The 12775-nt window shown below is 39.3% G+C and overlaps 1 protein-coding gene across 2 annotated transcripts in view; it reads right to left on the reverse strand.

The window, feature by feature from the left end:
* LOC140140939 (acetyl-CoA acetyltransferase, mitochondrial-like) overlaps positions 1-12627 on the reverse strand; it is a 54429-nt gene extending 41802 nt beyond the window's left edge. Inside the window, exons 1-6 of one of the 2 annotated variants that reach the window (XM_072162700.1) lie at positions 12562-12627; positions 10313-10369; positions 9980-10097; positions 7027-7122; positions 1418-1577; positions 754-940 (exon numbers count right to left, since the gene is read on the reverse strand). In XM_072162700.1, the coding sequence (XP_072018801.1) occupies positions 754-940; positions 1418-1577; positions 7027-7122; positions 9980-10097; positions 10313-10369; positions 12562-12597 (654 nt within the window). In that variant the 5' untranslated portion in view covers positions 12598-12627. The remainder of the gene's footprint in view (positions 1-753; positions 941-1417; positions 1578-7026; positions 7123-9979; positions 10098-10312; positions 10370-12561) is intronic. The other variant, XM_072162701.1, reaches the window with a different exon arrangement.
* Positions 12628-12775: the final 148 nt, after the last annotated feature.

Below are 12775 nucleotides of genomic sequence, written 5' to 3' on the forward strand. Positions count from 1 at the left end.
TAATCTGTGTTTCTTATCACCTAATTCTTGTCAGGGCGACTCGGGCAAATGTTGAAAATATATAAAATACAGTATTCAACTAGCTTTGTATTTTTTATGTACATGTAGGTTGAACAACACAGAAATGACAAAACCTCTGGAAGCATAAGTGCAATTGTAAATGGAAATTCAGACAAACGAGCCAGTTTGCTTGATTTGCACATATGTGATGCGATCAAGCAAAATGAGTCTGATGTCGATCAAAATCAAATTTCAGGTTTCAATTTTATTACATGAGCCATTCTAAAAGCTTTATTTTGCTGAAAACCCTATTTTAATTAGACTTACTGTTCCAGAGATATGGCAATTTTAGTGCTGCTCAGAACAATCAAATACAAAGAAAGTTTTGAAACTTTATTAAAATACTATTATTGACTATATCTCAAAATCAATATTCCAGACATCCGACTGATTTTGCTTGATCACATCACATATGTGACACATAAATATTTGAAGTAGCACACCCATGCATTGACAAATATCAATGCACGGGCTCACTGTTCTATTCCCAGTTCCGATTTGGTTCATTCCTATCATAATTATATATTAATAAGTTGAGAAATGGAAATCCAGTTTCAGATTTTCTTTTCGAAATAATTCTGCAATACCACGCACACTGCCCTAACTATAACCCTAACCATAATATAACACATATGGTGTTCAAGGTAAACCAGAATTATTACCTCTTTTCTAATTTTCTGATTATCTACTAACCTCGCCAGCTGCCTGACTCTTCTTGTATGACCCAACAGCAAACTCATCTTGTTCTTCTCTGCTTATGCTCATCTTCTTAGCTGTATCCTCACCACAATTACCCATATGTATCTGATTGTAAACATCCCATAAACCATCTCTGACTATTGCGTCCTCTAGCTTGTGTCCACCATAAGCTGGTTCCGCCCTGAAAATAGAAAAAGAAAATACTGCAATTGACCATGTATATCTGATTGTCATGTATCACATAAATCTAGTGTCCGGTAAAAGATGACTCCGACCTGACAATAAACACACATACACCATCTCTGACTATTGCATCCTCTAGCTTGTGTCTACCATAAGCTGGTTCTGCCCTGAAAATGGAAACAGACAATACTGTAATTGGCCATTTGTATCCGATTATCATGCATCACATTAATTGAGTGTCCAGTGAAAATGGCTTTATCCAGGCTGTATCACATGTCACAGCCTGGACATTTCGGCAACAAAGAAGTTTAAGCCATGTGAAGAAGTCAATACAAATGAAGGTATTTGTGAGAGAGTGTTGGGGCCCACGGTGCGTACATGTATATATGTGTCTGTGTTTAAATGAAAAATAGACTTTTATTTTCCCTGAGTGACTGAGAATGCTGATGGAAGAATTCTGTATAGATTAACTTACCTTGCCATCAGAAATGGTACATTAGACATGCTCTCCATACCACCTGCTACCATGACCTCCTGATGACCGCACATAAGGCTTTGTGCCGCTAACATAATAGACTTCATTCCTGATGCACACACTTTGTTTACTGTTGTACACGGTGTGCTCAAAGGAAGACCTGAAACAAAGGAAACAAGAATAAAGGTATTGTTTTTAAATCTTTGAACAAGTTCATTTGGATTGTTAGATTTCACTGTTGACATATTTCTTTTTGTACAAATCCAATAAAAATGAAGATGTTAAACTCACATTTTAGTGACGTTTCACCACTACACTAGTGGTTTCATCAGACTGGCAACTCATCACATCTGACTGCTTCCTTTTATAGGCAACAGGAACCGCTATAGAGGGCGTGATGAGTTGGTCAAAGATGTTGTTGAGTGAGTAGGCCAACGTGATATCGTTAAAAAAGCAGAGAAAGCTTTGTTGAATGAGAGAATTCGCGTAATTTCCAACAAAATCAGGTATTTAGAGCAGGAAAAAACCCGACTGAACACCGATTTAAAGTCCCGCGATGTAAACAAACAATTGTCAATTCAAATCTCGCGCCATGTTGAAAACTCTCGCGAGTACGACTTCCAATCTGTCCGCGCCCGTCAAACGCGGAAGCTGAAAGAGCTAGCGGAAAAACAGGACAAATCAGCTAATAATAATGCAAATAAGAACAATTCTCATGCGGAACCCGGACTTGAGTGGCACTCAACTTAGCGATGGGTCAAAACCTGTCCAAATACAAACTGTCAGATGCTCAAAATAGAGTGCTTGCTCATGCCTTGGATCTGGGTAAGTCCAGATAATCTAACTCACTCGTCCATTGTTGATGAGCATATCGTTGCGTGAGAGAGAGCGTGTTGGAAACTTCCCAAACCTGAAGCAGCACAGTTACGTGCTGAGATTGTAGGAACTTTAAAATCCGCGAAATTACCACCCTCAAATATCGGTAAAGATGAGCGAGTTGCGATTAACCAGCTCCAAAAAGAGGAGTCCATCATGGTCCTGGGGGCTGACAAAGGACGGGCAACGGTTGTCATGGACAAAACAGAATACCAACAAAAAATGTCCACCCTCCTCAGCGACTCAAAGACTTATGAGAAATTAGATCGAGACCCCACTCCAAAACACAAAAGAGAGCTGGTTTCAATCTTGCAAAGGCTAGAGAAAGAGGAAAAAATCAAGAAAGCGGACAAACAATTTCTATATCCCACCTCGGAAAATGTTCCTCAATTTATGGGAGTCCCAAAATTCATAAGGACGATCGCCGCTTAAGCCCTATAGTGGACTTTACAGGTTCCATAGGTTATAACGTGGCCAAATCTCTTGCGGATATTTTAAGCCCTATCGTTGGCCAATCTGAACACCATGTTCTAAACTCTAAAAGTCTTATGGAAGACCTGAAAGATGTCACCCTGGAGGATGATGAGATCCTTAATTCACATGATGTGGTGGCGCTTTTTACCAGTACCCCCATTGATCTCACCCTTCACATACTCAAAGAAAGACTTAACGAGGAAAAAGATCTCAAAAATAGAACCCTCCTCACTACTGATGACATAATAGAACTTACTAAATTTTGTCTCGCTACGGTTGCGTACTTAAGCTATTCAGGTCAAATTTATCGACAATGTTTCGGCATGGCCATGGGTAGCCCCTCAGCCCCCTTGCTTGCAATATCTTCATGGAGTGGCTTGAGCAGAAAGCTATCTCTACAGCCCGGAAAGCTGTCGCCCACGTCTCTGGAAGAGATACGTCGATGGCGTGTTAGAGATCGTCATGCATAAAGGACAAGTTGACAATCTAACTGATCATTTAAACACCATTGATCCTACCGGCAGCGTCAAATTTACTTATGAGCAAGAGCAAGATGGTTCTATTCCCTTCCTTGACACTCTGATCACAAGAAAACCTGACGGGTCAGTCAAACTCAGTATATACAGGAAGAAAACACACACTGATCAGTACCTTCAGTTCTCCTCCCACCACCCCCTCCATCAAAAATTAGGTGTCGTCAGAACCCTACTTGACAGGAGTGAGGCGTTAGTCACTGAGGAAATGGACAGACAGAAAGAGGAGTCAAATATCCGCGAAGCGATATATGGCTGCGGTTATCCAGATTGGTCAATTAAAAAAGTCAAACAAAATAGAGCCACTCCAAAAACAAAGTCTAACTCAAAGAATAACGATGACAGTGAAAAGTCGAAAGGCATGGTGGTAGTTCCCTACATAGAGGGACTATCTGAGCGAGTTTCTAGAGTTTTCAAAAAACATGGTTTTTCTACTGCTATGAAACCCCACCGTACCATCCGCAGTATGCTTGTTCACCCGAAGGACAAACTCCTCCCGCAACAAAAAGCAGAAGCGATCTATGAAATCCCCTGCGGGGACTGTACTAGCACTTACATCGGAGAAACCGGCCGTCCTTTCGGTGTTCGCCTCAAAGAACACCAAAAAGAGGTGGAGAAATTTGAAACTAAGCCCTACACACGAGCCAGCCGCAAGTCATCAATTACAGACATTCACAAGTCAGCTATCACCGATCACGTTGCCTCGACAAACCATACCATCAATTGGGAGGACTCAAAAGTCATCGATAGAGAAGCTGACAAGACCACCAGATGGTTGAAAGAAGCCATCTGGATTAGCGAAAAGGAAAAAGACACTCTAAACAAGGACGAGGGGCCTACTCACTCAACAACATCTTTGACCAACTCATCACGCCCTCTATAGCGGTTCCTGTTGCCTATAAAAGGAAGCAGTCAGATGTGATGAGTTGCCAGTCTGATGAAACCACTAGTGTAGTGGTGAAACGTCACTAAAATGTGAGTTTAACATCTTCATTTTTATTGGATTTGTACAAAAAGAAATATGTCAACAGGTATTGTTTTTAGTCCTGCAGCATCAGTTGTTTTGAAGGTATTGTGAAAAATCTAAACATTTTGCTTTCAGAACTCGGGAATATCCTGAGGGATGCAATGTCTAAGCAAAATGTTCAGATTTGTCATAATACCCCAAAAAAAAACTGATGCAAAGTCATTAATCTCATTCATTACTGTCACTTTTCAATTTGTTTACTACCATCTGTATATCTATCTTTTTTTTAAACTATGCGCGAGAAGCTGAAAAACAACAAAGCGTGTGGTTGGGATAAGATCTCAGCAGAAGTGTTGAAAGCAGGAGGACCCATGTTGAAACAAATGATGTTGAAGATCATCAACACCGCCTGGGTTGAAAGAAAAATCCCTGAAGACTGGAGTAAAGGTCTAATAACCCCTGTATACAAAAAGGGCGACAAACTGGACCCAGCCAACTACATACTCTTGTCAATCCCGGGAAAAGTATTCTGTAGGATGGTTCTTAACTGAATACAACAGACTGTAGATAACCATCTGAGAGAGGAACAGTGTGGGTTCAGGAGTTCCAGAGGCACCTCAGATGCGGTATTTACAGTACGCCAAATCTATGAAAAGGCTAAAGAAAGATGCATTCCAATACACTGGAACTTTGTAGACTTCAAAGCAGCATTTGACACCATATGGAGGGAGGCCCTTTGGAAATGTGTGCGATCAGTAGGAGTAGACACCAAATTGGTGAACCAAATGCAAACCAAATGCTCAGTCGTGGTAAATGGAAAGATCACCGATTGGTTTGAAGTACTAGTTGGTGTTAGACAGGGATGTCTTCTCTCACCATGCCTCTTCAACCTATATCTGGAATTTGTCATGAAGGACATCCAAAATCTAGGCTCAGGTGTGCAGATGGGTGACATGTGCATTAACAACATCCGATATGCAGATGGCACCACACTCATGGACATGGACTTTGAGAACCTGCAAATCTCCACTAATGAACTGGAAAAAGCATGCAGCAGCTGGGGAATGAAAATTAACCCAACAAAATGCAAGATCATGTCTGACGATCCAAGAGATATCATGCTGAACCAAATGCCCATTGACAAAGTAAATAACTTTGTCTTTCAGGGTAGCAGTGTGCCCTCAGTAGAAGAGGATATTAAATGTCGCACAAAGATGGCAGCCTGGGCATTTGGTAGATTGAAAAATACCATCTGGTCTAACCATGACATCGCCAGATCGCTGAAAGTAAGGATCTATCAGTCGCTCATCCTCCCTATTGCCACCTATGGGTCAGAATCCTGGGCGTTACGTGAATCCGATCGTCACAGACTGGATGTTTTTGAAATGCGATGCCTTAGGGCAATGCTTGGGGTTTCCCTACTTGACAAAATATGCAACAATTCCATCAGACAGAGTCTCAACATCACCTGCTCCATCAATGATGTTATCTGCCGGAGACGTTTGAAATGGGCTGGCAGGGGTGGAATTTCGTCAAGTGCCACAGGAGTCCAAGTGGATTCTCGCAAGAGAGTTTTGCGAGAGTCCATGGATTCCCGTAAATGGATTCTCGTTGTACAATCTTGCGGGAGTCCAAAAGGTATTATATGTAGGCCTACGTAAAATGCATTCATACAAACAAACTAACAAATAAACTAACAAAGTTAAGTTTTTAATATATGTGTCATCATACTCTCACTTCCATATATGTCATTGCATCTTTGGCGACTTTTCCTTTATATTTTGCAGGCTTTGAGTTTTAAGGCATGTTGAACTTAAACGTAAGTTCGCTGAGCCGATCATTTCCAGCGAGTCCACATGGACTCTCGCAATAGGACTTTTACGGGAGTCTCTGCGAGAGTTGACTCTCGGACTCTCGCCGAAATTCCACCCCTGGCTGGGCACATCTTCAGGATGCCTCTACATCGGCTTCCCCACCAAGCCTACATTAATGACTTCAGCAAGAAATGACCACCAGGTCGTCCACCAACCAGATGGAAGGACCAAATTCAGAGGGACTTGGGAATGACCCCATTTTGGTGAATAAATAAGTCTGATTAGGTCTCATGCATTGTGTACATTCTTGAGGTTATGTATTCATACAGTAACATTTATTATATTGATGCAGCTGAGACGGTTGATCTCAAGATTTGATATATTTGACTGCCATGCCTTTCCAAGATTGATTACTGCTCTTCCTTGCTTTTAAATGGCATCTCCCAGAAAAACCTCACCCGCTTGCAGCTTCTCCAGAACAAGTGCGCCAGACTCATCTTCAGAGAGGCCAAATATATTCATACTTCTCCTTTGCTTCACCATCTGCACTGGCTTCCAGTTACTAAATGTGTCCATTTCCGCACTCTTGTCCATGTGTATAAGGTTCTTGCTTCATCTACACCTGAATACCATTCTGAGTACTCATTGTGCTCTACTGCTGCCACTTGCCTTTCCATTCCCAGATCCCATAAGCTAGATGGTGACAGAGCTTCCATCATTGCCCCTGTTTTATGGAATGGCTTGCCATCCCACATTCGTGACTCAATGTCCAAACCTTCAAGAAGAACCTAAAAACTTACCTATTCATCTTATGTTTCCTACTTCCTCCCTCTTTCATTTTTTCCCTTTTCCATAGCACTTTGTTTCTTCATTTAAAAAGCGCTCTCGAAGTCTGTGTATTATTATTATTTTGATAAAGGTTTCTTCTCTATTGATTTTACTGACCTGCCCCAAGAGCTGCTTGCCTTGAGGGTGCCTGTCCCTGGCCTGCTTGTAAGACATTGCCCATATACACCTCCTGCACATCCTCCTTTTGTATACCTGGGGAGAGAAAACAACAAACTTTAGTTTGCGGCAGACTTTTTAAAAATAGAACTCCAAGAGTGCAGACTACACTACTTCAATTACTTAATCCAATAGACCCTATTGGAATAAACCAATCGGAATGGTAGTAACAATCAGTGTGGTCTTTAGTAAATTTCATTGTGGGGGTTGAAATAGTCAATTTGAGATAATTTTTTTAAATTACATTTGAAATCAAACAAAGAAATTAAGGGGCTGGGTTGAAGTTTCATTTGTGGTGGTTAGAGGCGTATTGTGGAAGGTCTAAAACAATTGTTTGCACAGACCACACTGGTCAGGCTGGACAATGGCTACTTTGGTTCATGGGGTTTTACAGGGAACTAGGGGCTATTTTCAATGAAACAGGGTCTATTTTGAAAGCACATAATTACTGATGTTCAATAATGTTATGATAAATGCCAAAATGACCATTAGGCCAGTTTGAACAAAGTAAGTGGCCCCTGGTCACAGGTATTTACTTGAGAACCAGAGGCCTTTCGGACTTTATGGGAGCCAAATGGCCCTGGGCCCCCACTTATTTCCCAGCCTGACACTGGTAACAATGGCAATGGCAGCCACATGTTGAACTTCAAGTACTTCAGAATGACAATTGAATCAAATGTATGGCATTAGCTCAATCGGTAAGGGACCAGACTGATGTGTGATGATACCAGTTCCTGTCCCATAGTGTCTCTGCTACTCCACAGCTCAAAATATTGGCCTGCAATCCTCTTTTGGGGACATGACGTACACTACGGGATTCTCATGAGAGTAGCAGTGCTGCTACTCTCGAGTACCTACGTCGGCCACCAGACCCTTGTGGCCCAGCAAGCCGGCTGCAACTCGCGAATACCTCGTGGCGTAGGTACTTTGAAGGTACTCCGAGTACCGACACTGGTACTCACCTGCCAGGTACTCTGCAGCTGAGTACCGACATGGGTACTCTGGCAAAAAAGTGAGGCCATTTCTTATTTATTTCTGTTGCCATATTGATTTATATTGATTAATATGTTCTTGATTTATGTTTCTTATTTTATTCTTTGGGCATTTTTAAGCGGATAAGTTAAGTAGGCCTATTAGTAAATGAGTGAATAAATAAGTAAATAACAATACATAATGTAAGCAACTGAGTAAATAAATAAGTAAATAAGTAAGTAAATAACTAAAGTAGTAAGTAAATAAATAAGGAAATAGGTAAACAAGTAAACAAGTTATTAAATAAATAATAACCCAAAGATGTAAATAAATAAATAAGTAAATAAATAAATAAATAAATAAATAAATAAATAAATAAATAGGGAGATAGGTAAATAACTAATTATACAAATAAGTAAATAATTAGGTAAATAATAACTAAATAAGTAAATAAACAAGAAAATAAGAAGATAAGAAAATAACCAAGTAAGTAAATAAGCAACTAAATAAATAAATAAATGACTAAATATCTAAATGAGTAAGTAAATAAATAAGTGAAGGTAATAAATAAGTATAAAAACAATTAAATAAATAAAGAAAGAACTAAGTAAATTTATAAGTACATAAGTAAATAAATAAATAAGTAACCAACTAAATAAATAAACAGGTAATAAATAAATCAGTAAAATAACTAAAGCAAGTAAATGAGTTAATGAATAAAAAAACATATGAACATAAAATACATGATGTAATCTTTTCTAAACATTTCTGAAAAATAATAAATTTACTAAAGATAAAAAATACAAATGAAAACAACTGAGCAACCATCAGCCAAGCAAACAGCTAACTAACCAACCAAGTAAACAATCAAACAAACAAACAACCGTGTTATTTTCCTAACAGAACAAAACGGAAAACAAAAGAAAAACAACGGAATTATAACACTGTCGCCGGTGAACGGAAAAACTGCATTGTGCAACAAGCAATTGCATCCAGATCATAACAAATTAAAAATTCCACTACAACGCAGCGTTAGTGCAAGCCTTGTTGAACGCGTAGTTGAACGCAAGCAGTCGGCCGCGTAGTTGTATCACGGGCGCGCGCGCTTTGAAGTCAATGAACTTTACGATCAAAGGACTTTAGCGACGGAGTACCTCGCGGTTGAGTACCTTCACTGCTACTTCACTGCTGACGCATGGGTACCCCATGGATGCGGTTACTGTGCAGGTACTTCCGCTGAAGGGCCATCGAAGTACCCCCGACCATATGGTCTGCCTATAAGACACGTACTCGGTACATCGCAGTTGACTCTAAGGTGACGCATGGTGGAGTATCGATGTAAGTACTTTGCTACGGGGTATCTACAGTATGGTGGCCGACGCTGGTACTTTGGTGTAGTACCAACGTCGGCCACAAAGAGCTAGGGTACTCGGTACGTAGTAGCAGCGGTAGTAGACGCGAAGTACCATTGCAGCAGAGGTACTACGTCGCCAGGAATCTTGTAGTGTATTGTTGGTCGAAGCAGCCAAAAAAAAATCGATTTTCATTTAATTATTTAAATATATTTCTTTTTATTATTGAAAAATAACACTTTAATGTTTTGCAAAAGTTCATTCTAAAAATCATATACGGTACTTTGAAAACTTGCTTGATGTATTGTTGTTAACGTACGTTTTACATTTATGTCTTGTTGTTTCAGCCCTCTTTACAACATAAATCAAGAACCACAGGACCTACAAAAGTATATCTGTGATATTTGATTTGTTCTACATGCTCGCTATGAAATGATCAATGTAATTTTTGCCAGCTTATTAACCATTCACAAGATGCTGTGAACTACCAAATCGCAATAGTTTAAAATAGTTGCTAACCTTAAGACACAGAAAAATTCCTATTGTCAGTACATCTGGAGATAGCTTACCTGCTTTGTCAACTGCAGCTTCTATTGCAATGGCGCCTAGCCTGGTGGCTGTCATAGGAGCCAGCGTCCCTCTAAATGAACCAATAGGTGTGCGCACAGAACTGACAATGACAACATCCTGTATATCAATAAAAGAACATAAAAATCAATTGCACAGCAAGTACGAAGTTTACAAAGGAAAAGGATGATGATAGTTCCTAAGAATGGGGCCAGTTGTTCAAACTGTACATGGCTAAGGGTGGCAATAACAATTCTGTGTACCGTACTCCAAAAATATTAAATTGTTTCTAACATTCTACATTAGCATAAAAATAAACTTCAAGAGCAACTTACATTGAGGCCTTGCACTGTAGCAAACCCCCTTGATGCAATCCTGGCATTCACAACCTGCTGTATGTAAATAGATAAGAGAGAAAAAAGACAACAGTAAGGTTAGCAATTAGCGTATTCCAGACATAAAGTAAATTGGTTACATGTAGGTTAAAACTAAACAGGAACCAGGGCCTCCATAATCTTGCTGAAGCTTATATACCACTTCGGTTCTTACTATTAAGTCAGAGTATGTCACATGATTGTTTAAATTTGGTGTCGATGCTAATTGTAATGTGGATTCATATACGGTACGTAACATTGAATTTTAAACTTGTTCAAATGTGGAGTTGTTATGGCCTGTCAATCGATGGTACCAGGGCTCGAATTTGGTCTTATACCACCTGAAAACTCTGCAGCCCTGTTGTAGAATGTAAAAATATAATGGCTTTAAATTTTTATGGCACCCATGCAGTATCCTCATTCATATTGATATTCCTGTGTTTATTCTTCACGCTTTTTTTCTTCGCTCAATTTTCATTTTATTATGGCGCAATTAATGCATACCATCATGTAAATACCCACAAAAACCAATGCAACCCGCAGTCATGGTGTAAATACTCAAGTAGAAATTACAAGTTTTTCTGAGGTTTTCAAAGTTTTTCTACGGATGTTTAAGGTTTATTCAAGCTACTTGTGTTGGAAGTACAAGTGGAGACAGTCAAATGTTGATGGACAAAAGTAATATGCATGAGCATTTTTCATAGTCCAGAACAAATTTTCTTGAAAATCCATGCACCTGAATCCTGATTGGTCAGTTCAGTGCATGGGGTTGTAATGTGAGCAGCTCTGTGTATACTGTCATGACTGTGTTGGTTGGTGGTTTCCCAACCAATGCCAAATGCATGACAGGTAAATTCACAAAACCACGCGTCATTCACATAAGGTGCTGCGCCTAGCTGTGTGTACGTCATTCTGTATCAATCCACGATGTTATGAGTCCCGCCAATTAAGAGCTGATCTAGTTCACCACGTAAACTTGTATGGCTCAAAATTCGGACCGCTCGCCATTAAGTTTACTGCTTTCTGTGTTTTGAAATTTGTTGACGTTTTAATGATCCCTGATTTCCGGTCGATTATTTTAGCTGTGTCACACCACGTGCATGACGCTAGTGGGTAGTAGTAGTGGGTACCAGCCAAACTTCAGAAGAAAAAAAATAACGATGTGATATGGGACTTTATACATAGGATTACACAGAGATATTTCTTGCCAAAATTTGACCATTTCTAGGTAGCTTGGCCCTACTTTGTCTGCGTTATATGAAAAAGGACAGTCTAAAGTAAGTAAATGTGCAACGCTTTTGATGTTTTGATGTTTTGGGAGACTGGGAGGGATCATAATACAAAAATGACGGAGTCGGAGACGGAGCCTATTCTTTAGGTATGCTAGGTGAATTCAAATTTGCCATCAAACTGCATCATTTTACATATCAAATTAAAGCCCTTGAGTAAAGAAAGCCAAAACTGAAAACATTTTTGTCATAGCACTTTCCGTAACAAAGTTACATCTTGTCAAAGATTGACTTTCATCAAAAAGATTCTGCTAGCAAAATTCCCCAAAACGGCATTTAGGGGTGTTTCTAGATCTTAGTCTCATGGCGATAGCAGCTTTTTTAATGGAACTGCTATCAAAATCCTCTAAAATTCCATGTGCGACTTGATTATCACCATAAAAATCATATGTTTGGGTCAAGTGAAGTATAGAAAACATATTTATGTAGGTTTCCTTCACCGACCTGTTCGCGAAAAAAATTCAAATTTCTATGTAAATATGCATTGTGTTTGGGCCCCGCTCTCGGCGAATTTCGCTGACTAGCAAATGTGTTAACTAAGGTTTGCCTGGGATACCTATATTCTTGACTGTGTAATATTCCTTCACCACATTGCCGTACGGCAATAACCTTATACGATGGACAGTTAGTATCAGTTTGTGAATGAGGACATCGTATAAGTTCCTTGTACTAAGCTGATCAGAGTATAGGGGGTTACCTACATGTCATTCACTTATGGAAGTACATGTTACTTATGAAAAGGCTGTCGAATTCGACTCCACTCGGCACTAGACGAAATCTCTAAATACAGTTAACTATTGTTAGAGGATAACATGACAAATAAAATTGAAGACATCAGTAAACAATATAATGTTTAACACTCGGTGCTAGTTTCAAAGGTTTTTCTTACAAAATTAATGCAAAAATCCGAATTATTCTTACCGAAGCAGTGCGAACGAAATGCAAAGTGGAAGCCATGTTTACAGCTAGAGGTCAACATGGAAGAAATCATTTCTGCTTGAGGTAAATATAGAATTGTAATGATCAATTAGATCATGAGAAAATGTATGATAAATGTATCAAAATTTAAATCTACACAAAATGAATTTAAATATATTTTAATTAAATATAGTAATTGCAGTAACTGACTATATAA

Source organism: Amphiura filiformis, chromosome 19, assembly GCF_039555335.1.
Source record: "Amphiura filiformis chromosome 19, Afil_fr2py, whole genome shotgun sequence".
Classification (NCBI taxonomy): domain Eukaryota; kingdom Metazoa; phylum Echinodermata; class Ophiuroidea; order Amphilepidida; family Amphiuridae; genus Amphiura; species Amphiura filiformis.